Below are 20,898 nucleotides of genomic sequence, written 5' to 3' on the forward strand. Positions count from 1 at the left end.
TATGCATAATTTATATATAATTATACTATAAATTAATTTTTTTACTATTTTCTTACAAACTTAGATTATTTTTACTAAAACAAATAATGCGAAAAATTATTCTTTTTAATTATTTTTAATGTTTTCATATTACTATTATTATTTCTATTACATTAAAAAGAATTCAAAAATTGAAAAGAGACAACGGCCGATATAGTGAGTCATAGTCAGATCTTATATTTATAAAGTACAGTCTTAAGATGCCATGACTCAATTAGAGGTTCATGCATTAGCGACATTTAAGACCGTCTTAAAATAAGAATCGATTCCAGCAAACGAGAATGGATTAAAATGGATTGAAATTTTTTTCTAATCGAATGCGTATTTTAAGTAACGAATACTTTTTTGGATTTAATTGGATTCAATTGGATGCAATTGGAAAACTGCATTTCCTATTCAAAATTTTGAATTGAACAGCATTCACAATGTGTTGCTTGTGCATAGAAAAAGCTAATATTATTTTTAAATTGAAAGGCATAGAGATATGCTCCATGCAATTCCCATAAATGAATAAAAATGCATTCAGAATTGAAAAGCATTCATTTTAACATTCGTGAATCAATATTTCTGAAAATCTGAATCCATTTCAATTTATTTCAATTTCCATTCTCGTTTGCGTAGCTTCTCCTTGTAAGTATATGTAATATATAAATTTCCATTGAATTATGCATTTAAGATCTAGCTTAATTAATATCCGATTTTTAATCAATTTTATTATTATCATCTAGGCTTATATTAATTACATAATAATTTAATATTAATTATATAATAATGTAGCTAATGTAAATTTTTTGTGAATATGCGAACTCGGAACTGAAGAAGACTAAATAATTAATAAAAGACTGAATAATTATTGTGTAATTATTAAATAATTTCACAATAACATATTGAATTTCATTTTAGACATTTGTGGACATTTCCAATTAACAGCCATATTCTTTTTTTGCGTTCATTTTTGATTGGTGGCTTCTTTTCCATGAAAATGCTGCATTTCTTTTCATTGTGAATATAACTAATGCGGCCATTTTGATGTCTATCGGCGTGTGTCGCGCGTGATGATGGTGATGCTTGAAAGATTTTGATGGTTCGAGCAAATTAACAACTCTCGGAATAATCTCGTCTTCGAGAAGACGTGAATCATGGCGGAGTATTTAGCATCTATCTTCGGTACCGAGAAGGATAAGTAAGGAAAACTCGTTTTGCCGAATTGTAAATGAATGGAGACTTATCCTAACCTACACTTTTCTTTTTCTCTTTTCAGAGTAAATTGCTCCTTTTACTTCAAAATCGGCGCCTGCCGCCACGGCGATCGCTGCTCGCGTATCCACAATAAACCTACATTCAGTCAGGTATTAAATAATTAATTTAAATCGGTAATTAATTTTTTGCTATTTAAATGTGTCTACACAATATGGAAAGAATCAATCCTCATTTAACTACAACTATTTTTTAAATGTTTAATATGAATTGTTGAAACATATTCTTTATGATTAATATTCATCTTGTATTGCTTCACTCACAATCTTTCTAATTAATTAATTAAAACTGAGATATAAATTTATAAATCATGATATAACAACTCGGATAGCAACCTTGCTTATTTGCCATTTTGATATTAAAATGTCATCAAAGACATAATTTTGTCATCATTTTGATGAATGACAATAAATAATGGATGCTTTCCATTTGATAACACAAGTCGACACAAGCGTCATTCTATCCTTTTTTTTTGATATTTAGAGAATGACAACAGAACATTTGTATTGACTTTGTTACTAATATCTTATTACTTGAGAATCGAGATTAAATTTAGAACCAATTAAAAATTAATGTTCTTACATAACACTCTTAAACATTTATATTGAAACAAATTAATTCTTTTCCAGACATGCCTGCTTCAAAATCTGTATGTGAATCCCCAAAATTCTGCCAAAAGTGCAGATGGCTCTCATTGTGAGTACATCATACTTCCACAATGATAATTATACATATTTTGTCAATTTGATACAATACATATTTTGTTAAATTCTTTTTAAAATAAAGAAATGATATGATTTATTTTTGTTCCAGTGGTCGCAAATGTATCAGACGAAGAAATGCAAGAACATTATGATAACTTCTTTGAAGATGTCTTTGTTGAGTGCGAAGACAAGTATGGCGAGATCGAGGAGATGAACGTGTGTGACAATCTCGGCGATCACCTGGTGGGTAACGTTTACATCAAATTTCGCAGAGAGGAAGACGCGGAGAGAGCTGTAAATGACTTGAATAATCGCTGGTTTGGTGGTCGACCAGTATACGCTGAACTTTCACCAGTGACGGATTTCAGAGAGGCTTGTTGTCGTCAATATGAAATGGGGTAAACTTAACATTATTTTCTCCTGGCTTTGTAAAGTGTATAATCATTTTAATGTAATGTATTATCATTTTACTTTTATTTATTCGATGAACAACAAAGATAAGATGATATATACTTCACAGATCACAGTTTTTTAAATAGAATCTATTTATGCAAATGTTTAATGATGAAATTTGTTATCTTATATCTTCTATTTTTCTTTTTATTTTAGAGAATGCACACGTTCCGGATTCTGTAACTTTATGCACTTGAAGCCCATCTCGCGTGAGTTGCGCCGCTACTTGTACAGTCGCAAGAAGAGCGGCAGAGGACGATCTAGATCGCGTTCGCGTTCACGCGGCCGAGATCGCAAGCGGCGATCGCGATCGCGCGACAGGCGATCGAGATCCAAAGATCGTCGGAAAAGGGATGACAAAGGTAGGGATGGCCGATCTGGAAGATATTAATTATAGAAAATGATTCTTCATTCCAACTGATCTGACATTATTTAACGGACGGACTTGATACGATCGATTTATCTTGTTCGTGTTCCAGATGAAAAGTATCTATATACACATATGTCTTATATATTATATATTTATACGTGTAATCAATAGAATTAGTGCTCTTCAACATTATATCATTTGTTAATAATTTAATGATTCTGAATTAATTGAAGGATTGTCTTTTTCATGCAATGAAAAATGACAGACACAAATAAAATATAAGCATAGAAATATATATTTTTTATTTCGTGTTATATTTTCATATAAATTATCGAACTTAAACATATACCGTGAAAAACGATGCACGTAGTTTGGTGGATATTTATGAATACAACAAAAAATTTACGTATGCTTTGCAAAGATATCCTGAATCTTCTGCAAAAAGCATCGATATAATCGTACATACACATAATTATTAAATTACCTCCTTTCAAAAAGTAGATGACGATAACGCTTCTTTTTGTCGGATAATTATCTAAATTCTTTATTCAAATTAAAATTGCATTTTGAAACCATTTTTATATTTTCATTTTCTCGCGAATATCATTACTTCAGTAAAAATGTAGACCATATGATATATTAAAAAATAATTCCAAATTGTATCTATCGTACAAAAAAGAAGCCTAATGTGGGACATAATGACAATTGCCGTAAGGCGCAAATAGATGGTGAAAGTTTATTGACAAAAAACGGGTGGTCAAGCAATCTAAAGTTTAAACGCTAAACAATTTAAAATAATTCATCTTTCTCCTCTTATTTTTCTTTATAAAAAGATATTAGATTGTATACAAGAAAACATTACCAACAGATGGGTACAGCCACAAGAATATTATATACAGCTGTAAAATAAAATCTTTTTTTTATGAAAGAATATATACTTTGTAGGATTTAAACAAATTGTCCAAAGTTTCGCCTAATTTAATGCAGGTTGGTGCATAGGTATGTGTACTTATGCCTGTCAATATCGCACGTATAAAATTATGATATGCGAATAATTATGATCGGTGATGTAATGGGAGATGCACGCAGTAATAATTTTTTTATTCTAATTCGATATTAAATCTATCCACAATTATATTGCTTCTTGCTCGAAATTTCAAGTATCGCCGAAGTCGTATTCCAAGCCGATGCGCGAGCAGACGTCGCAACATTTTCATAAATATCACATCGGGATGCAGTAACAGCATTTCGGTATACTTTTCTTTGTACAATTTCCTTCTCTCGCGTATCTTCGATTTTCTTCCCATATCCGTTGAAAAAAAACATCCCGTCAATCTTCCCGATTATATCCCGTCGATATAAAAAGAAAAACGATACCGAATCATACAATAAAGATTGCGATATATTTACGAATTTCATAATATACGTTACACACGCGTAACTTCTTTACTTCTCTCATCATTCACTATCAACAAGTCTCAGCATTATACATAGTGTAAAATTCGTATATTACCAAGATGATACAATTGAGTCCGACGGAAAAAGATGCATCTTCGTGGTTTATTCCCATCTGAATTTCTCCAAAATATACTGTATACAATATTTTAATTGTACTTATATATATTTATATATATACAGTCTCGTGTATATGTGTGCACGTGTGTAAGTGTATATGTATATAGTGTGTATTATGCGAGCGCACTCTATTTCTCTTGATGGACAAGAAATTGAGCAATGCGCGACACAGTCTAGCTTGTTATCTTAGAAGGTACACATTATCTTTTTTTTTACTTTTTTTCCTTTCTTGCTTAACTCTTTATTTGCCCTCTCGTGTTTTACGATAATATAGTGCTCCATTTTTTTTCTTCAAGAAATTCGTATCTAAGCACAGAGGTATTATTCTTCCATTAATTCTCTTAAGACAGCTTGACTGTCCATGTCTCGTGTAATGACATCACTTGTACGCGTCGTAAAAATATTTACATTGTTCAGATTAATAATTAATGGTTACGATACTTTAGTAGTGTTCAGCGGGAGATATACGAGATCAATGTTTAGGGGGGCTAATCGGCGTAGACAATGAACTGTTGATTGTCTACATCTGCAACTTCAACTTGGACAAATTGAGGCTGTGTAAGTTGAATTTGTTGTACTTGTCTCCCAATCGCGTTTCGAGATCTGAAATTATGAAAATCAAGATCTAATCAGATAATTAAGTTCCTCTTTTTTCTATTTTATACATGATCTTCTGAATTTAAGCAATTGATATTTTTAATATCTTAAAATGCATCACTTTACAAACATAATTATTTATCTAAATCGTCTCATCTATTATTTTTTAATACGATAATAGCTTTTAAAATATTTCTCGTTTTTTTCTGGTTTTATTTCAAATTCAAAGTATAACAAAGAAGCGAAACTTACTTGGCCTTCGCGTGAGTTAATATATGCGACTTGAGGTTCGTTGATTGCGCAAACTTTTTACTGCATCCGTCGAATGGACATACATATGGCCGATCACCGGTGTGGATCCTCACATGGGTACGAAGATTGAAGTCCAAACTAAACCTCTTGCCGCATCCTTCAAATGTGCACTGAAATGGTTTTTCACCTGTATGCACCAGCTGATGTCGTTTCAGCTTGGAACTCTCGACAAAAGCTTTGCCACATTCCGCACACACGTGGACTCGTGGACCATGCGTATGCAAATGTTTGCGCATCGCACTGTTATCTCGAAACATCTTCGTACATCCTTTGTGAGGGCATGCGATTGTTCGCTCGACACCGTCCATCACCGGCGGTTTGCGCACCTTCAGCTTATGGCCGGGTCGTGCAAACTCAGCAAGTTGCTTCGGATCCGACAGATCCAAACCAGGCATACCGTCTGACATCGAACTATTCGAATTGAACTTTGCATTGGATTTGCCCGTCATGTATTCCGTGTAGTCCGGATCCGGTTCTGGATTCGAACCTTCATCTGGAACATCCACATCCAGGTCAGGCGCTAATAGGATGTTACCTTTAACAGCAACAAAAGGAGAGCGGTCCCAAAAAAGCTACGGTACTTTTTCAATTTTTTGCTAACTATATGATATATAAATTTAATAATATATCATATAGTTTGATATATATATATATATATATATATATATATATATATATATAAACTTTATATTTTATATATATTTTATATTTGGTAACAGAAAAGGGAACAGAAATTATTATTAATTAGTATAGGATTGTTAAAGGAAATATGATTGAGGAATAAATTTATAATAAAACTGCAACGAGATATAATTTCTAATAAAATTATTATAGCAATTAAATTAGGGTGAAAAGATGAGGCTACCTTAATGTAATTTCTTACAATTCTATACTGAGAAAAAGAATGACATTATATCAACAGCATTATTTTAATTGCAAATAATTTTGTTAATTCAATCTCACTATTAAGGAAAATACGTCACTTTTGTTTTAATAAAATTGTATTTGTTATATTAATACTGTTATTGAGTCAATAAGATTATTTTCAATTAAAATAATGCTGTTAATATAATGATGTCATTTTTTTTCAGTGCATAAACAAGGTAATTAAAATTACTATTTGCAATGTTAATTAATTATTTCTGATTTCTGCCAGAAATAGAAACATCGAATTTTTTAAATTTAAAATCATGAATATATTTTAACATTACAACTTTCTCGTTGAAAGCTTAAAAAAAATGTATTTTATTCAGGAAAAATGGGATATATAGGATAAAAAAAAGTAAAAAAATGCACCGAAAGAAATAGGATCTTGTTATATCGCGTCTTCAATATCTAAGATCGCAAGATTGTTTCCGAAGAAATTACAATAATATTAAAGTTTGTATTGAAAAATTTTTGCAAAATACAATTTATCTTTAAAGATGTATTATGTTTATTTTTACAAATGCATTAATATTTATACTTTAAAGAAACTATATATGAAAGTTGTATATACAATAATCTATTTTTTAAATATAATTTTATTGTTTATTTACATTATTATTTTGTTATAAGTTAAAATTGAAAAATTGATAAAAATTTTAATTTTTTCTATAAATATTTTAAGTCAAAACGATTTATATAAAGCTTCATTATCATTCACAGATTGATTACAAAGATTTAAAAGAAATATTTTATTTATTTATAGACCAACTAATCTTTACATTGCAATATAACTTTATATCATCTGAAATATTTAAAGTATTTGCATAATAAATTAAGGTTTTTATCGTTATTTTATAATACGTTTCCATATATTTCTGTTAAAAAGATACATAGAACATAGATTTAAAAAATCTTACTAAAATAAACTTTGAGTCAGATGGTAAACTCAAATCTTTTTTATTACTTTTGTATGACCTAAATGTATGACCTAAAATAATCTGTAATTTTTTAAATAGCTTTTCCATTATTTTAAAAATATTTATAATACATCCTTAAATATGCAATAAAAGATCTGTCTTTTATTTCTACATTTTCTGAATTTAGTGCACTCAGTTCCGAGAGTGCAAGTAAAAAACAGATTTAAAATATATAAAAAAACAAGGAAGGTGCAAATCAACGAAATAATCGCCCGTGTTCGAGTTCAGGATACCCGATATATGCGCTCGCGATGCAACATGGATCTCTCGTGACGTCAGAGGAGCGTTACTCGCAACTTCTTTTGTGCGTCTTGAGATCCACATTTTTTTTCTCCAATGAAAATCTCGGCTAGAACTCGCTCTACATATTACTATTTATTTTTATCTCTCTCAAAGAGACAAAATTTGAATGTATCGACGCCGATAGGACATCAAGTGCCGCGATGCTCCGCGACGTCGCTCGGCTCGTCCGCCGCCGCCATTTGCTTAACGGTGGACAGGCGGGCCATCCGCCGCGTTAAAGAGGCCATTTTCAAAATATGGCTGCCCCCGTGGGGCCAAGCATAATGGCGTTCGCGGGATCAAAACAAACAACGCGGCCTGTCAAGCCGGCTGAAGCGCGCGGCCGACGTGACCGAGCCAGGTAGCCGATTTTTCTACATGGGAATCGCGCGCCCGTGTAGCGACGCAGTATCGATCTGAGCATCGCACCGGAAGTGCGTATCCGCCCGTGTGCGTGGTGGATAACGAAGGGGCCAGGAGGAACGAGGGGAGAGACGAAGGAGAAGAGAAAGAAATAAAGAAACTCCTTTTTAGCTCGAGAATTCGGCGAAGGGAGAGCGATGGATAAAAAGAACGGAAAAAGAGAGAGAAAAATGAATGAGAATGAAAGAACGGAAGTACGAATGGAGAAGTCCAGAGGAAGACCGAAAATGTGTAAAAAGACTCACCGTCGTCCGTGCCGGACGCCCACATCGTTACCGAAAACTCGCCCTCGAGCGTCTTGATCTGCACCTGCTTCTGTTCCCACTTTCTAGCCTTGGTCTCAGTGGCCATCTCGCCAAAAATCGCGTGGTCGGAGGCACGGAAACGCGTGCCACCGCTCTTACGCGCCTTCTTAGCAGCTTTACGCGACGGCCCGGGGCTGGATTCGACATAAATGTCGTTATCCGGCACGGGAATCTGGTCGTATACGCTAAGCGGATCGGCGCCAACGATCTCCTCTTGCGTCTGCAGTATGATTTCTTCTCGGCCCGGCTCCGGCAATGGCTGCAGCGCTATCATCGGCTGCCCGTCCTCGCCCTCGATCGTCGTTTCCACGGTCTCGCACGGTATCTCCACCGGTATCGCCTCTATCTCGACCTCCTGGATGTCCGGTTGGATCTCCACTTCGGTTATTATGTCCGAGGACGCCATATTAATCTCCGGCGGCGACGCCATGTTAACGTACCAAAATGGCCGGCTGGCCTGGCGACAGCGGAGCCTCGGCGGGGACTCGAGCGTCTGTGGTCACGTGACCGCACCGCTCACGTGACGCTGCCCGCCACCAGGGGGAGCCTCGAGCGCGCGCGCCTCCGTTGCTCATCGCGGCGCCATCTTGGGAGCGCGACCAGACGTTTTTCTTTCTTTCCATTTATTCTTATTGTCACATTTTACTCACGTTTAGTTCTCGCCAGCGCGATTCTGAGATTGTTCCACCGATCGACTCAATTTTTTCATTATTTACATTGTTTAATCGAGGAAACGAGGTGTCTCTAAGCGACACTCAAAAAGGAGAATAGGTTAGGAGCCGTCTGGTGTCGATGGCTACGATGGACCTGTCAAAAATACCGAACGAGAAGAAATTGCATCTCTGCAAATGGTATTTTCGCGGTACGTTGACATCGCGAAGCTAAAAGGTCCTAATATTGATATTTCGCGCTTGATGATTTATGGAGTACCGTAGAATGGGATAGTTGGCACAAATTTGACAACATACATGACAAAATTGGGACATAAGACACTTTACAATTGTCTTAAAGAGACAATTTTCCAGGAAGAGACAATGTAACAAGTGATCATTTCATCTTTGTTTAATATCAACAAACAAGAATGTAATGATTCATCTGTTACACTATGTCTGTATCTCTTATGCTCGTTTCCACCAATGTAGATTAAATTTAACTTGATTCAAATTATTCTTCATCTTTTTTCAATTCTAAAAATTAAAAAAAATTAGAAAAGAATTGAGATTAAAGTTAATCTACATTGATGGAAATGAGCATTAGGCCCAGTTCCACAACTCACAATTAACTCTTAATCGAAATTCAACTTATTTATTATCTCTTTCCGATTCTATAACTGGAAAGAGATGAGAAATAAGTTGAACTTCGGTTAAGAGTTAACCGAATAGGCTTTATTGAAAGATACCCCTTATCACCTAATTCTGAACACACTTAGGATATATTCGGGGAGACATTAGTGCTATTTGTGTCATTCTATCTTCATTGTTTACTAAATGTTAAAACAAAAATAGATGGCACAAATAGCGCTGATAGCACGCTTCTCGAATACAGCCTTACTGTCCAATCATGTTTTAAAATTCGAACCAGCATTACTTCATATTTCAACATTACAATTCAGATCTTAACACATGTATGGATTAGCAATATCTATAGATGCTTCATCCTTAAGTATGTTAAATATTGATTGAGAACTAAAATTAGGATTAAAGCTATGAATATAGCTATGAATTTGCAGCAGTACATGATTCTTAGTGTCAAAATATAATTCTTATGTTGTTAACTTCTTTAGCTGCGTTCTTGATTTTTTGGGATAGTTGTTTCTTCTCTCCAAAATCTTTCTTCTAAAATCTAAATATGTATATATAATTTAAGTATAGAGAGAAAAAAAATAACGCAGTGCACAGCCAAAAGTCACATTTTACAACAACTTGCCAATATTTTCTTCAATTTCTCTCTGTTACAGCTGGTTTTGCACTGCTGCCATTCCTATGGGCCGTGAATGCGGTTTGGTTCTCAAAAGAAGCTTTCATAGCACCACCTTACGAGGAACAAAAACAGATTAAGAGATGTTTGTATCAATCAATTTATTTCCTACAACGAATTTTAGCCTCTCCTCTCTAATGATACGCATTTACGTTTCTTTCAGATGTGATTTTCTCTGCTATCGGAGCAGTTATTTGGACAGCTGCTTTACTAGCTTGGATAATAATCTTCCAAACCCAAAGAGCTGCTTGGGGTGAATTCGCCGATTCTATCAGCTATATAATTCCCACTGGTATTCCTTGAGCTTGATACTCCAGCGATACGCAATAATTTATTGCAGAAATATGTGCATTCAACAATTGTATATTAAACTTTGTAATATATTTATGTCATGTAAGTTCATATGGTAACATCTGATATGTAGCATACAATAAAAAAATAACATTCTTTTTTACATTTTGTATACATTAATAAAAAATATCAATTTCGAAAAGTAGCAGCGCGCTATTAGCTTTTCTCTGTTTAAAATTACATTTAGATGCGTGTAGCAGTTATGAAAAAGTATTGTCCAAAATAGATTTCCATATATTTAAATCTCTCTCTTGCATCCCTTAAGGAGATACAAGACTATAAATTATAAATACACAGATTCAAATATATAAAAACTGACATACCTCTCCGCATTTATACGCAATAATTAGCGAATTTTATTTCACGTTCTACATTTGAATAATTCTTCGTCTTTGCACATACAATCTTATATCTCTGTAAACTAATCTGGACAGAAGCTGAAACAGCGAAACATGATATGCACATTATTTGTAATGATATTTCGTTTTAGAATCAACTGAAACTCACAAGCAAACTCACCAGTAGAGCGAATAAATCCGCACACATAAGCATATAAAACACATTGTGCCATCCGCCCCACTGAGACACTAAACCTGCTAATAGCGGACCAATTGCAGCCCCAATACTACCAGTTCCATCGATAATGGCAGTCACTGTAGCTAAAGCTTTTGAATTTTCTCCTAAACTAGGATGAGTTCCTAGTTCGGCCGACACAGCAGTCGTTATTAATGCATAGGGACCATTCACTAAAAGCCCTCCTACCAGCAGTAATACTATATTGACGCCTAGACTAGTATTTCCGATAGAGTCGTACATAAATAACTGAAATATATAAGACACATATGTTAAAATATACAAATGATGTATACATTCAAATCTGCATTTATGATATTGCATAGAATTCAGAAATAAGAATATTCTTTAAAGCAATGTGCTTCATTATTTAATGAATTTATAGTAATTTATATAAGCAATTATTTTTTTACAGCTCATTAATAATTAATCTAATAATTTTGTCATTTTTGTAACAAAATTCAGTCTACTATGTGGCAAAATTTAATGTATTAAGAAAAAAATTGTATTCACCGCGGGAAATGCAAGTCCAAACATTGCGGCGCATGTTAACGCGCTCATGCCACTGTAATCAGAGATGATTCCAGCTGCTATAGCACCTATTATACCGCCCACATCAAACAGAGTCGACAGATCCGCACTCAGAGTTGCGTTGTATGTAGCTGCAAGAAATTCTTATTGAGACTAAAACGAGATTAATGAGATAGTAACAATAAGATTATTATTGTGAATACCTACTTGTAGCTGCGATGTACAATGGTAACCAGTAGAGGAATGTATAGCTAACAAGCTTTGCGAAAAATAGCGACAAGGAATATTCGATAACACCTGGTATCTTTATGGCTCCTATGAAGTCGATCGCGCTATTGTGAGATGTATTATGATCACGTCGGTGTCCAGATAGCATTGGGCTAGTTTCAGAGCGCTCATTTGCAACATTCTTTGAAACATATAAATTACATATTACTACTAATAGTATTTATATATGTTAGAGCATGATGAAAGCAGTTGTAATATTAATAAATGTTATAGTGACACATTGTTGTTCAAAATACATATCCTCACGTGGTTTAAAAATTACGAATAAATTTATGCATCATATATATAACACATGCATTACGTGATTTATGTTACATTTTAAAGCTAAATAGCAGTGTTAACTGTAGGCATGCACTTACGTCGGTAGTAAGTTGTTCACGGTAGACACAGCGATAGATGACACGCTAGGTAGAGTAGACGCTTATTTATTATGGAAGTGCAAACTATAATTCTACTAAAAATAATTAATCTTGATACTTGCATTATTAAAAAAAACCTAGGAAAACTAAAAGAACTTTATATAAAATTGTAATTATAGTAAAGTATAGAGAACATGCTTATAATCAAATTACAAACATGCTATTACGTGTTAATAGGAAAATGTATTACACTACAAATTTTATACTTATTAAAATTAAAAAACATCTATTATGATAATAGACTAGTATTTGCTGAGTGAAAAAGCGTCAAAAAATATTTAGTAATTATGACAAACTTACATCCTCGTTGACACTATGAGATTCGTAACCTCCGTCAAACGAGTCATCGTCCGAACTATTCGTTACAATTTTTCGATATCCGAGGGAAGCGGGCGAGCTATATCCTAACTCGATAGGATTTGGTATTAGGAACAGGAAGATCACAAATCCCATCAGTCCCATTACCACTCCAGGCACAATGAAACTCAAACTCCAATCGGACTCGACGTATGCCGCCGCGATTAAACTACCTAATATATTTCCTAAGGATGTATGAGAGTTCCATACTCCAAAGATCAAGCCACGCTTGCCTTTTCCAAACCAATTTCCCACAACAGTTACTACGCCTGGCCATCCAGAAGTTTGAAAGATTCCGCCTAGTGCCTATGTACAAAAAAAGGGAAAAATATCTTTATTAATATGCTTTATAATAGGTGCTTTCCATTTAATAACAACACAAGTCGACGCAAGTTGTTCTATTTTTCTTAGCATTTCGCGAGTAACAAAGAGAGTACAATATTTGGATCAATTTGTATCATCAAATAGAAAGCACTTAATGTGTTATTGATATTTACCTGCACGAAAATAAAGTACCATAGATTGTGAATATTGTATGGTTTAGCGATTCCAAACAGGTAACATGATATGCCTGAAGCAAGCATACCAATGGAAAGGAAGTATCGCAGATTTACTCTCTCCGCTATGAACCCACTGTGTGAAAAGAAAAGATTAATATTATTGATAAAATTCCCTTGTACCGTGTAATAAACTCATTTCAAGATATCCACCTGAAAAACATAGCCACTGCATATGCAAACAGAAATGCTGAATCCAGCATGCCAAGTAATGCTGGTGCATCTTCCGTATCTGCAAAAATAATGTAGCACAAATTATTTGCATATTCGAGTATTTGTTTCCTCCATACAGAAAAATATGTTAAGAAAAATAATTACCGTTTACTTTTTTCTCTTATAAATAAATATATATATAATTTTTCTCTTATAAATAACAATAATCTTTAATAAAAAAATATTTTTGATAGATAATAGTCTCAAAATATATTTTTTTACAAATGTTATAGAAAACTCATTATCATGTATTTAAAACAACAATCTTTCTTTTTAAAAACATTACAAAATTTTATCGAAAAAGCGATTTTATACAGAAAGCAAATTGAATTTTAATATAATCTTGATTGAAGTAAATATTTAATTTATTAGGCTTCAAAACATATTTTGAATAAATTTGATGCTCGTGATAAACTTATGATAAATTTGCGAATACATGAATTTTTAAAATACTTCAAACAAGTAATTAATATTAGGTGTGGGATAAAGTTCATGGCGTTTTTCCCGTTAGATGGCATTAAAAAAATGCCACGAACTTTTTCTCACATCTAATATTTAAATATATATATTTAAGTAATATATAATAAATATATATATTTAAATGTATATATTTTTCTATTATCCAATATTTCTCCTTACCAAATGGAGCCCAATCACACCAGGTATCTCGGTTACTAGCATTTACAAAAATATCCGCAGGTACTGGTAGATTGCTGCAATTGAGACTTAAAACATTCTTCACTACAGATATCGGTTTCCGAGTCAAATGATAACAAGTATATGCTAGATAAGTAAGCGCCAATATGCTTCCTTGGTGCCATGCTGTCCAATTGATACGACGATGCTCGCAGCAACCGTTGCACATACATCTTGCACATTGCAAACCCCATGGTAGATCTCTCGTCGGTCCATTCATATTAATACTTTTTTGTAGTATTTAATAGTGTATTTTGTACTCTGATTATAGGATTCTTTTTGTGCAGAAGCAAGATAAAATAATCTTTTCGTCTTATCGTAATTGACGTAGTAAGTAAAATGCAACTGAATTTAATTAAATAATATTTAGATTTCACAATAAAATATTAATTAGCTAAATAGACAAACACATAGAGATCTCTTGTGATTTCTGGATAAGTTATTCAAGTATGGTATTATTTCCACGATGTTTTGCATAATACTGATCATTTGTTCACAAATGTCCAAGATAAAGTATCAAACAAGGCCTAAACTAAATTTTAACAATGACACTTATGACAGTGGTAAATAAATGCAGCTGTCAATATAACCTAGAAACAGAACAAAGAGATCTGTAAAAAGTTTAAAGAGTGGTGATTACCAAGCGACTGAATATTACCTACATTTGAGAGTGATTCTGGAAGCAGATAAAAATTCTTGGTAAATGCAGTCCTACCTATTGTCTTTCTTCTCCCTCCTTTTTCTTCGAAATGCAATGTTTATACTAAACGAGATGACTATTGTACGTCAGCAACGCCCATGGACGCACTCCTGCATAGATGTGTTGAGGGAATGTCTATCGCGTCGATGCTAATTGCAACGTTTTTAAATACAATAATTGTTACATGATTCTTGAACAACGTTGTGTCACATTAAGTTAAACATATCGCACGATTGCGTTGTGCGACTCCATTTGACTCCATTGATGTGAGTCACGATCGATTTGAGGTTATGTCAAATATTCTCTGAAAATTTTTTTCTGAATTTTTCATGTAATTTTTCAAAATTTTCTGAGTAATTTTATAATTTTTTAGGAAGTTGCTCAAATTTTTTTATACAAATTGAAATACTTTTCAGAAATGCTTAATAATAAAGTCTATATTTTTTTTAGAATTTTATATACATATGAATTAAATATTCTAAAATTTCTCATTCTATAATTTCTAATAAATCTTATAAATCTGATAAAAACTGAAGAAATCTGAAGAAAGTATTTTTTCAGTAATTATAGAATAAACAATCTTAGAAATTTTAGAATATTTTTGAAAAAAATTATTCCAATATTATTCTAAAATTCTAATTTGTATAAAAATTCCGAAACAAATTTTCATTAGAAATTTAAAAAACTAAAATTTTGTATGTACATGAATATAGGTGTATAATATTTATTTACATTATATACTCGCATTACTATATTTTATGATTACAGAATAGCGTGACAGAAATTTCACAATTTGGACAATTTGTATCACTATACAATGCCATGAGTGACCTTAAAGTGTATCCTTATTTTACAAATGATTTGTTTATAATAATATTTACTATTCAATTTACTATTTTTAAAACCTTAACATTATACAGAGAATTGTCTGTGTCTTTTCCAAGCGCCAGAGAAGCAGAAATTGTATATCAAGTACTTCGGGTCGATGAGGAACCACCGCGTAGTGATGCCACAAAGAAGCTTACATTAAATAATAATATTTTAGAAGTGTAAGCTTAAAATTGCATTAAATATTTGTAAATGTTATTTTACTAACATTTATCGTTTTCTGTACAGGTCATTCAGTGGTAAGGAAGCAAAGAAAGTACGTGTGGCACTTACATCTTTCTTTGATAATCTACTACTAGTTACAGAAACCATCGAAAAATTTGGTCCACCTGAACCGACATATAGTCATTACGGAGCCAACAATTAGCCAATTATATTTATCTGTTAGTTTCAAATATACATGCGTTATGGAGCACACTCCTGCGCCTTACGGTCCCAGGGCTGTCTATGGATATGCCATGTACATCGGATCAAATATGTTATTCCTGTTGTACATGATATGGGCGATAATACCGGACAAGATGCTGCATGATTATTTAGGCCTGACTTATTGGCCCTCCAAGTATTGGGCAATTGCGATTCCTATATGGGCATTGACCGCTCTAACCACATTTGCATTTTTAATTTATCCTGCTATCAATATGTTGATAACTCCGGACATCGATGACATCCGAACTATTACGGACAAGTATGCCCTACAAAATGTCGAAACTACTCCAGGAGGAATACCAACTGTATCCGACATACCGATCACAGAAGTCTGTAGGAGATTATATTTGAGAAAAAAATAATCTATAAAAATCTTTACCAGTAATTATAATTTATTTTTTTTACATTGAGGTGGATGTACAGTTAGAAATAATAATTAAGAAACGCGTGTTATGCGAATCTAACAAATGAATGACAAATCTCTAAGCATAGTCCCGGTAAAAAATTTTTCATGCAAGAATATGTATAAATATGTATAAACATGTACGGACATATTTCATATATAATTATACATATATAATTATACATGTTTATGAATATATTATGCATGTTTGTGTATGTTTAGACATATTCATGCATAAAAAATTTTTTATTAGGATGTAAAAGCACTTTATTTAAGAAATCTTTTAAGAAGCCAAATAATAAATATTATAAATATAAATTTATATTGTAATTAAAATCCATAATTTTTCGAAACTTGTATTATGGGACCATTTCCAAAATAAACGACTTATTCTATTCTCTATAATACATTAAATTATATACAACATTGAGATCTATTAGCATTGAAGATTAATCGACATTGTTTTTCTTATAACATAAAAATCTGTCATACATAATTAATGATACATATATATATATTTTTTTTTTATTGTGTATATATATTTTATACAAGTATATTATATAATATTGTGTACATCACTGTAAGAGATGCGCCACGCTGTACATTACATAATTCGATGCTTATTAGTATAGTCCATGGAATGAAAGTATTAACATTAGATTTACGCGATGATCTGATTTATAATGAGAAACTTAATTCTTGAAAATGACATATGTGAGCGGAATGATGCTGACGGAAACGACAATTCTTCCATATCCGATTTTCATATCGAGAATCCTCATAAAACGATAGTGAATCTGCGACAATTGTTAAAAGATAAAATCAGTAAAAACGAGATATTTTATAGCTTTGAAATTGTTTCCACGAGGAAATCCGGTGTGTTTTACCGAAGGTCTGTATAATTAAAAGACATCAGGTAGAATTAGATCGAGCACTAGTATGACACACTGAGTCTTAGAATTAGAACATTAAGAACAAATTTTTCTCGAAACTTTTGATATGGATTCGTGGTGGTATTTATTGAGGTTATAACTGTGCGTAATCCTAAATTTTCTTAAAACGATTAATATTAATATTTAAATTATGTGCTGCTCAAGAACACGAGTATCGAGCATTAAAACTCATAATACATATTAAAAATATTTATATATACATAAATATTTATAATGTATAAATGAATACAAATATTATAGGTTTCTCATAGATATGGAAGAGTATTCGCCTCTCTTTTATGCATTAACGTGGCATAATGAAGCAACTTCCAACAACGATGGTTATCTGCCATTGGATCTGGCAGAGAATTTTCCGGCCAATACTCTTTTACATTTAACAGCTAAAGGTCTAAAGCGTGACGAGGTCATTTATATCCTGAAAAAAGCTCTTGCTTTCGGGATAATTAATATATTTGCATTGCGAGGAGGTAATTTAACTCTTCCGCCAAATTTCCGATTTTCTTAATCGTGTTTTATATTTGTATTTATAATTACAAATATATCTCTAGTGTTTTATTAACGTGGATAAACTTAATAATTTTTAATGGAAAAAAATTAAATTATAGAATTACAAATTATTTAAAAATTTTAAAACAGTTTAATTAATTCGATTAAAGATTGATTGGAATTTGATCGAAATACTTTTTTTTAATTTGTATTAAATTTGTATTAAATTTTTTATAGCGGCATAATTCGAATCCCCAAAAAAGATCTAAATAAAAAGATCTAAATAGAAATTAAAAAATATATTTTTAATTTAATTGTTGAGATATATTTTGGCAAGCTCGAGATACAATCGCATTAGTGTATTTCGTAATATCATTATGTTAAACGATTAATTTGCATGCCTGCGATTATATCAGATCTGGGAGAATTCGCAATAAAACTGGTCCTCGAGTGGCTCGAGTTTTATCGATCTGTCCGAGTGTTTAAAACTTGGACAGATCGATAATGTCCTAATCTATAATGTTCTCTTTGTTTCTTATTTTTTACCTTTATTTTCTTATTTCTGATGAAAGTGATAATCAACTTTGAAAAAGACAAGAAATACATCAAAAGAAATGCGATTGTTGATAAAATGTCACAAAGAAGAAAAAAACATGAAGACAAAAGTAAGACACAGAAAGCAAAAAACATATTGAAAATTAAATTAGGTTTTATTCCAATGCGTTGTTTAGATTTTTTGTAATGTTTTTAAGCCGGCCACATAGGTTCATATAAATTTGTCATGTTGTCAAGTATACATGCTTGTGTAAGTCATGCAAGGAAAAAATGCATCATGCATTAAATATGTACCATAGGCTTTACTGCAATTAAATTAAATTAAATTTAAATTTATAGTAAATTAGTAGTAAATAGACAAATATACTTGAATGAATGTGGCTGGCCTTAGGTATCTTTTAGACAATGATATGTTTCAAAAAACGTGTTTTTTTCTGATTATTTTATGTTCTGGATTGTCGGGAAAGTACACATTTAGCCGAATTGCAGATTCGTTATCCGAGAATGGTGACTTCGAACATGCAGCGGATCTGGTAGTTTTTATCAGACAGCGATTTGGCGATACATTCTGCGTGTGCGTTGCGGGTTATCCGCAAATGCATCCCGAATCGTCGTCTAAGGAGCTTGACTTACATTACCTGAAAGCGAAAGTAATCGACAACGTAGTTGTGCGAGTTATATCTTATATCTCTAATTTATTGAGCAAGAGACGCATTCAACACAAAAGCAGCAACATTGTATTGTTACGGCCGCTTGATTGCATCAATGTTACTTTGAGTTTATAAATGAGGTTTAAAACTCTCATTTTCTCTTTTTAAGACCAAAAGAGAGGACGAGATAGAGAGAGTTTTAAGCTTCGCTTAAAGTTAAAATAACGTTGATGTAATCAGGCTTAAGATGATATTTTTTTCCTGGATTGCTCATTTAATGAAACTAGAATTACATCACACAATTAATACAGAACTTCTAGTAATTTACTAAGTGCAAGCAATCAAGGAAAAAATGCGTCATGTATTGTAAGCCTTATTATTAATTTAAATTAAATTTTATTTAATTTAAATTCATTAATTTAAATTAATTTTATTTAATTAATTTTTAGTCAATTTAAATTACATTCCTAGTAATCTCTTGCTCGGAAATTGCTCAGCGAGCAAGAATTTCAGTTTTTAAATACTTATAGGTAGAAGCAGGTGCGGATTTTATCATAACGCAAATATGTTTCGATTCTCGAGTCCTAATAAATTTCGTGAGGGATTGTCGAGAAATCGGGATCCAAATTCCGATCCTACTTGGGATTCTCATCCCGACAAATCACGCGTGTCTAGAAAAAATGATAGACAAATGCAGGCTCGATGTGCCGATCAAAATTAAAGAAGAGTTAGCACGAATGAAAGATGACGATCAAGCGGTGAGGAAATATTCAGTCGACTTGATAGCGCAGATAATTACGGACGTGATTAGAAATGGAGCAACATATGGTTTTCATTTATTCACACTGAATAGGTAAAACATCAATAATAATGTTTTAAATTTAAATAAGAGTAATACTAAATTTAAAAAAAATAATTTTTGCATATGTATTTAATGTTTCGCATATGTATTTATATTGTAGATTATCGCTGGTGGCGGAAATATGTAAACACATAGAATCTTTCAAAGCTGAAAAGCTATAGAAAAACATGATATTCAGCAGTCTTTGAATGTCCTTGGAATTATACTGAAATATATACTTTATATACAATTACGCAAAAAAATTAAAGGATCATTTTGTCCGTCCTCAAAAATAGGTAAATATTCAAAAGAATATAACTTCGTCAGGAATTATAACGAGATTTTTAAAAAAACATTTTAAAGTTTGAAATATTTATTTTCAAGATTGGTAATTGATATTTCGATCAGATTGATTTTTTTACGGAGCTATCCCAGAGAGAAATGATAATGAATCGACATCTTACCTATTTTTGAGGATGGAATAGGTGATCCTTTAATTTTTTTTACATAGAATATTTTGGAAAGTTTATAGAAAAAAACCTGAAATTTTGGAGCTTGCCTGGAATTTATTAGTTGTTCATTCTAAAAAAAAAATAGAGCGTGAAAAAAGAAAAAATAAGAAGAAGAAAAGTTGTGTTTGAGTCTCCTTTTTTAAAGATGTAATAATATAAATTATAGAAAATGAGAAACTTAAATTTAATATCTAAAATAGAACAATAGAAAAATTGTTTGTGTTGCTGGAATATTCGTTTGATATTATTTATAAAGCAATAAATAATATCGTTCCAAATTTGTTAACATTCTAATTCG

The 20,898-nt window shown here is 32.3% G+C and overlaps 7 protein-coding genes across 7 annotated transcripts; 5 read left to right on the forward strand and 2 right to left on the reverse strand.

The window, feature by feature from the left end:
- Window positions 1–1,178: 1,178 nt before the first annotated feature.
- Window positions 1,179–3,118, forward strand: LOC105621081 (splicing factor U2af 38 kDa subunit-like). The gene is made up of 5 exons (XM_012202551.1): window positions 1,179–1,222; window positions 1,301–1,388; window positions 1,926–1,992; window positions 2,110–2,398; window positions 2,610–3,118. Exons 1-5 carry the CDS (start codon window positions 1,179–1,181, stop codon window positions 2,842–2,844), a joined length of 723 nt encoding a protein of 240 aa, XP_012057941.1. The 3' UTR covers window positions 2,845–3,118.
- A 1,496-nt stretch (window positions 3,119–4,614) lies between these two features.
- On the reverse strand, window positions 4,615–8,651 carry LOC105621082 (transcriptional repressor protein YY1-like). Its single transcript, XM_012202552.1, has 3 exons — window positions 8,162–8,651; window positions 5,248–5,842; window positions 4,615–5,001 (listed from the first exon to the last, which is right to left on the reverse strand). Exons 1-3 carry the CDS (start codon window positions 8,649–8,651, stop codon window positions 4,887–4,889), a joined length of 1,200 nt encoding a protein of 399 aa, XP_012057942.1. The 3' UTR covers window positions 4,615–4,886.
- A 201-nt stretch (window positions 8,652–8,852) lies between these two features.
- Window positions 8,853–10,652, forward strand: LOC105621083 (gamma-secretase subunit pen-2). The gene is made up of 3 exons (XM_012202554.1): window positions 8,853–9,083; window positions 10,179–10,283; window positions 10,362–10,652. The coding sequence occupies exons 1-3, from the start codon at window positions 9,014–9,016 to the stop codon at window positions 10,499–10,501; spliced, it is 315 nt and encodes a 104-aa protein (XP_012057944.1). The 5' UTR covers window positions 8,853–9,013; the 3' UTR covers window positions 10,502–10,652.
- Window positions 10,653–10,917: 265 nt separating this feature from the next.
- Window positions 10,918–14,403, reverse strand: LOC105621084 (sugar phosphate exchanger 2). The gene is made up of 9 exons (XM_012202555.1): window positions 14,127–14,403; window positions 13,428–13,506; window positions 13,215–13,350; window positions 12,661–13,023; window positions 12,301–12,345; window positions 11,861–12,062; window positions 11,636–11,784; window positions 11,069–11,371; window positions 10,918–10,986 (listed from the first exon to the last, which is right to left on the reverse strand). The coding sequence occupies exons 1-9, from the start codon at window positions 14,401–14,403 to the stop codon at window positions 10,918–10,920; spliced, it is 1,623 nt and encodes a 540-aa protein (XP_012057945.1).
- A 1,302-nt stretch (window positions 14,404–15,705) lies between these two features.
- Window positions 15,706–16,138, forward strand: LOC105621085. Its single transcript, XM_012202556.1, has 3 exons — window positions 15,706–15,722; window positions 15,804–15,932; window positions 16,000–16,138. The coding sequence occupies exons 1-3, from the start codon at window positions 15,706–15,708 to the stop codon at window positions 16,136–16,138; spliced, it is 285 nt and encodes a 94-aa protein (XP_012057946.1).
- A 40-nt stretch (window positions 16,139–16,178) lies between these two features.
- LOC105621086 (phosphatidylinositol N-acetylglucosaminyltransferase subunit P) lies at window positions 16,179–16,562 on the forward strand. Its single transcript, XM_012202557.1, has one exon. The coding sequence runs from the start codon at window positions 16,179–16,181 to the stop codon at window positions 16,560–16,562; it is 384 nt and encodes a 127-aa protein (XP_012057947.1).
- A 724-nt stretch (window positions 16,563–17,286) lies between these two features.
- LOC105621269 (methylenetetrahydrofolate reductase) lies at window positions 17,287–20,270 on the forward strand. The gene is made up of 5 exons (XM_012202739.1): window positions 17,287–17,495; window positions 17,797–18,023; window positions 19,087–19,247; window positions 19,778–20,100; window positions 20,210–20,270. Exons 1-5 carry the CDS (start codon window positions 17,287–17,289, stop codon window positions 20,268–20,270), a joined length of 981 nt encoding a protein of 326 aa, XP_012058129.1.
- The last annotated feature ends 628 nt before the right edge of the window (window positions 20,271–20,898 follow it).

This window comes from Atta cephalotes, assembly GCF_000143395.1.
Source record: "Atta cephalotes unplaced genomic scaffold scaffold00032, whole genome shotgun sequence".
In the NCBI taxonomy this organism is placed as follows: Eukaryota; Metazoa; Arthropoda; class Insecta; order Hymenoptera; family Formicidae; genus Atta; species Atta cephalotes.

Excerpts from the sequence above, each read along its gene's own strand:
- LOC105621081 (XM_012202551.1), top strand. The coding sequence starts at position 1,179 with ATGGCGGAGTATTTAGCATCTATCTTCGGTACCGAGAAGGATAA. Across the intron at positions 1,389-1,925 it reads ATAAACCTACATTCAGTCAG|ACATGCCTGCTTCAAAATCT; the intron begins GTATTAAATAAT and ends ATTCTTTTCCAG. Across the intron at positions 2,399-2,609 it reads TGTCGTCAATATGAAATGGG|AGAATGCACACGTTCCGGAT; the intron begins GTAAACTTAACA and ends TTTTTATTTTAG.
- LOC105621082 (XM_012202552.1), bottom strand. The coding sequence starts at position 8,651 with ATGGCGTCGCCGCCGGAGATTAATATGGCGTCCTCGGACATAATAACC. Across the intron at positions 5,843-8,161 it reads GGCGTCCGGCACGGACGACG|GTAACATCCTATTAGCGCCT; the intron begins GTGAGTCTTTTT and ends TTGCTGTTAAAG. Across the intron at positions 5,002-5,247 it reads TTAACTCACGCGAAGGCCAA|ATCTCGAAACGCGATTGGGA; the intron begins GTAAGTTTCGCT and ends TCATAATTTCAG.
- LOC105621083 (XM_012202554.1), top strand. The coding sequence starts at position 9,014 with ATGGCTACGATGGACCTGTCAAAAATACCGAACGAGAAGAAATTGCAT. Across the intron at positions 9,084-10,178 it reads CTGCAAATGGTATTTTCGCG|CTGGTTTTGCACTGCTGCCA; the intron begins GTACGTTGACAT and ends TCTCTGTTACAG. Across the intron at positions 10,284-10,361 it reads ACAAAAACAGATTAAGAGAT|ATGTGATTTTCTCTGCTATC; the intron begins GTTTGTATCAAT and ends CGTTTCTTTCAG.
- LOC105621084 (XM_012202555.1), bottom strand. The coding sequence starts at position 14,403 with ATGAATGGACCGACGAGAGATCTACCATGGGGTTTGCAATGTGCAAGA. Across the intron at positions 11,372-11,635 it reads TTGGACTTGCATTTCCCGCG|TTATTTATGTACGACTCTAT; the intron begins GTGAATACAATT and ends TATATATTTCAG. Across the intron at positions 10,987-11,068 it reads CGGATTTATTCGCTCTACTG|CTTCTGTCCAGATTAGTTTA; the intron begins GTGAGTTTGCTT and ends TCGCTGTTTCAG.
- LOC105621085 (XM_012202556.1), top strand. Across the intron at positions 15,933-15,999 it reads AATAATAATATTTTAGAAGT|GTCATTCAGTGGTAAGGAAG; the intron begins GTAAGCTTAAAA and ends TTTTCTGTACAG.
- LOC105621086 (XM_012202557.1), top strand. The coding sequence starts at position 16,179 with ATGGAGCACACTCCTGCGCCTTACGGTCCCAGGGCTGTCTATGGATAT.
- LOC105621269 (XM_012202739.1), top strand. The coding sequence starts at position 17,287 with ATGAGAAACTTAATTCTTGAAAATGACATATGTGAGCGGAATGATGCT. Across the intron at positions 18,024-19,086 it reads TATATTTGCATTGCGAGGAG|ATTCGTTATCCGAGAATGGT; the intron begins GTAATTTAACTC and ends GCCGAATTGCAG. Across the intron at positions 20,101-20,209 it reads CATTTATTCACACTGAATAG|ATTATCGCTGGTGGCGGAAA; the intron begins GTAAAACATCAA and ends TTTATATTGTAG.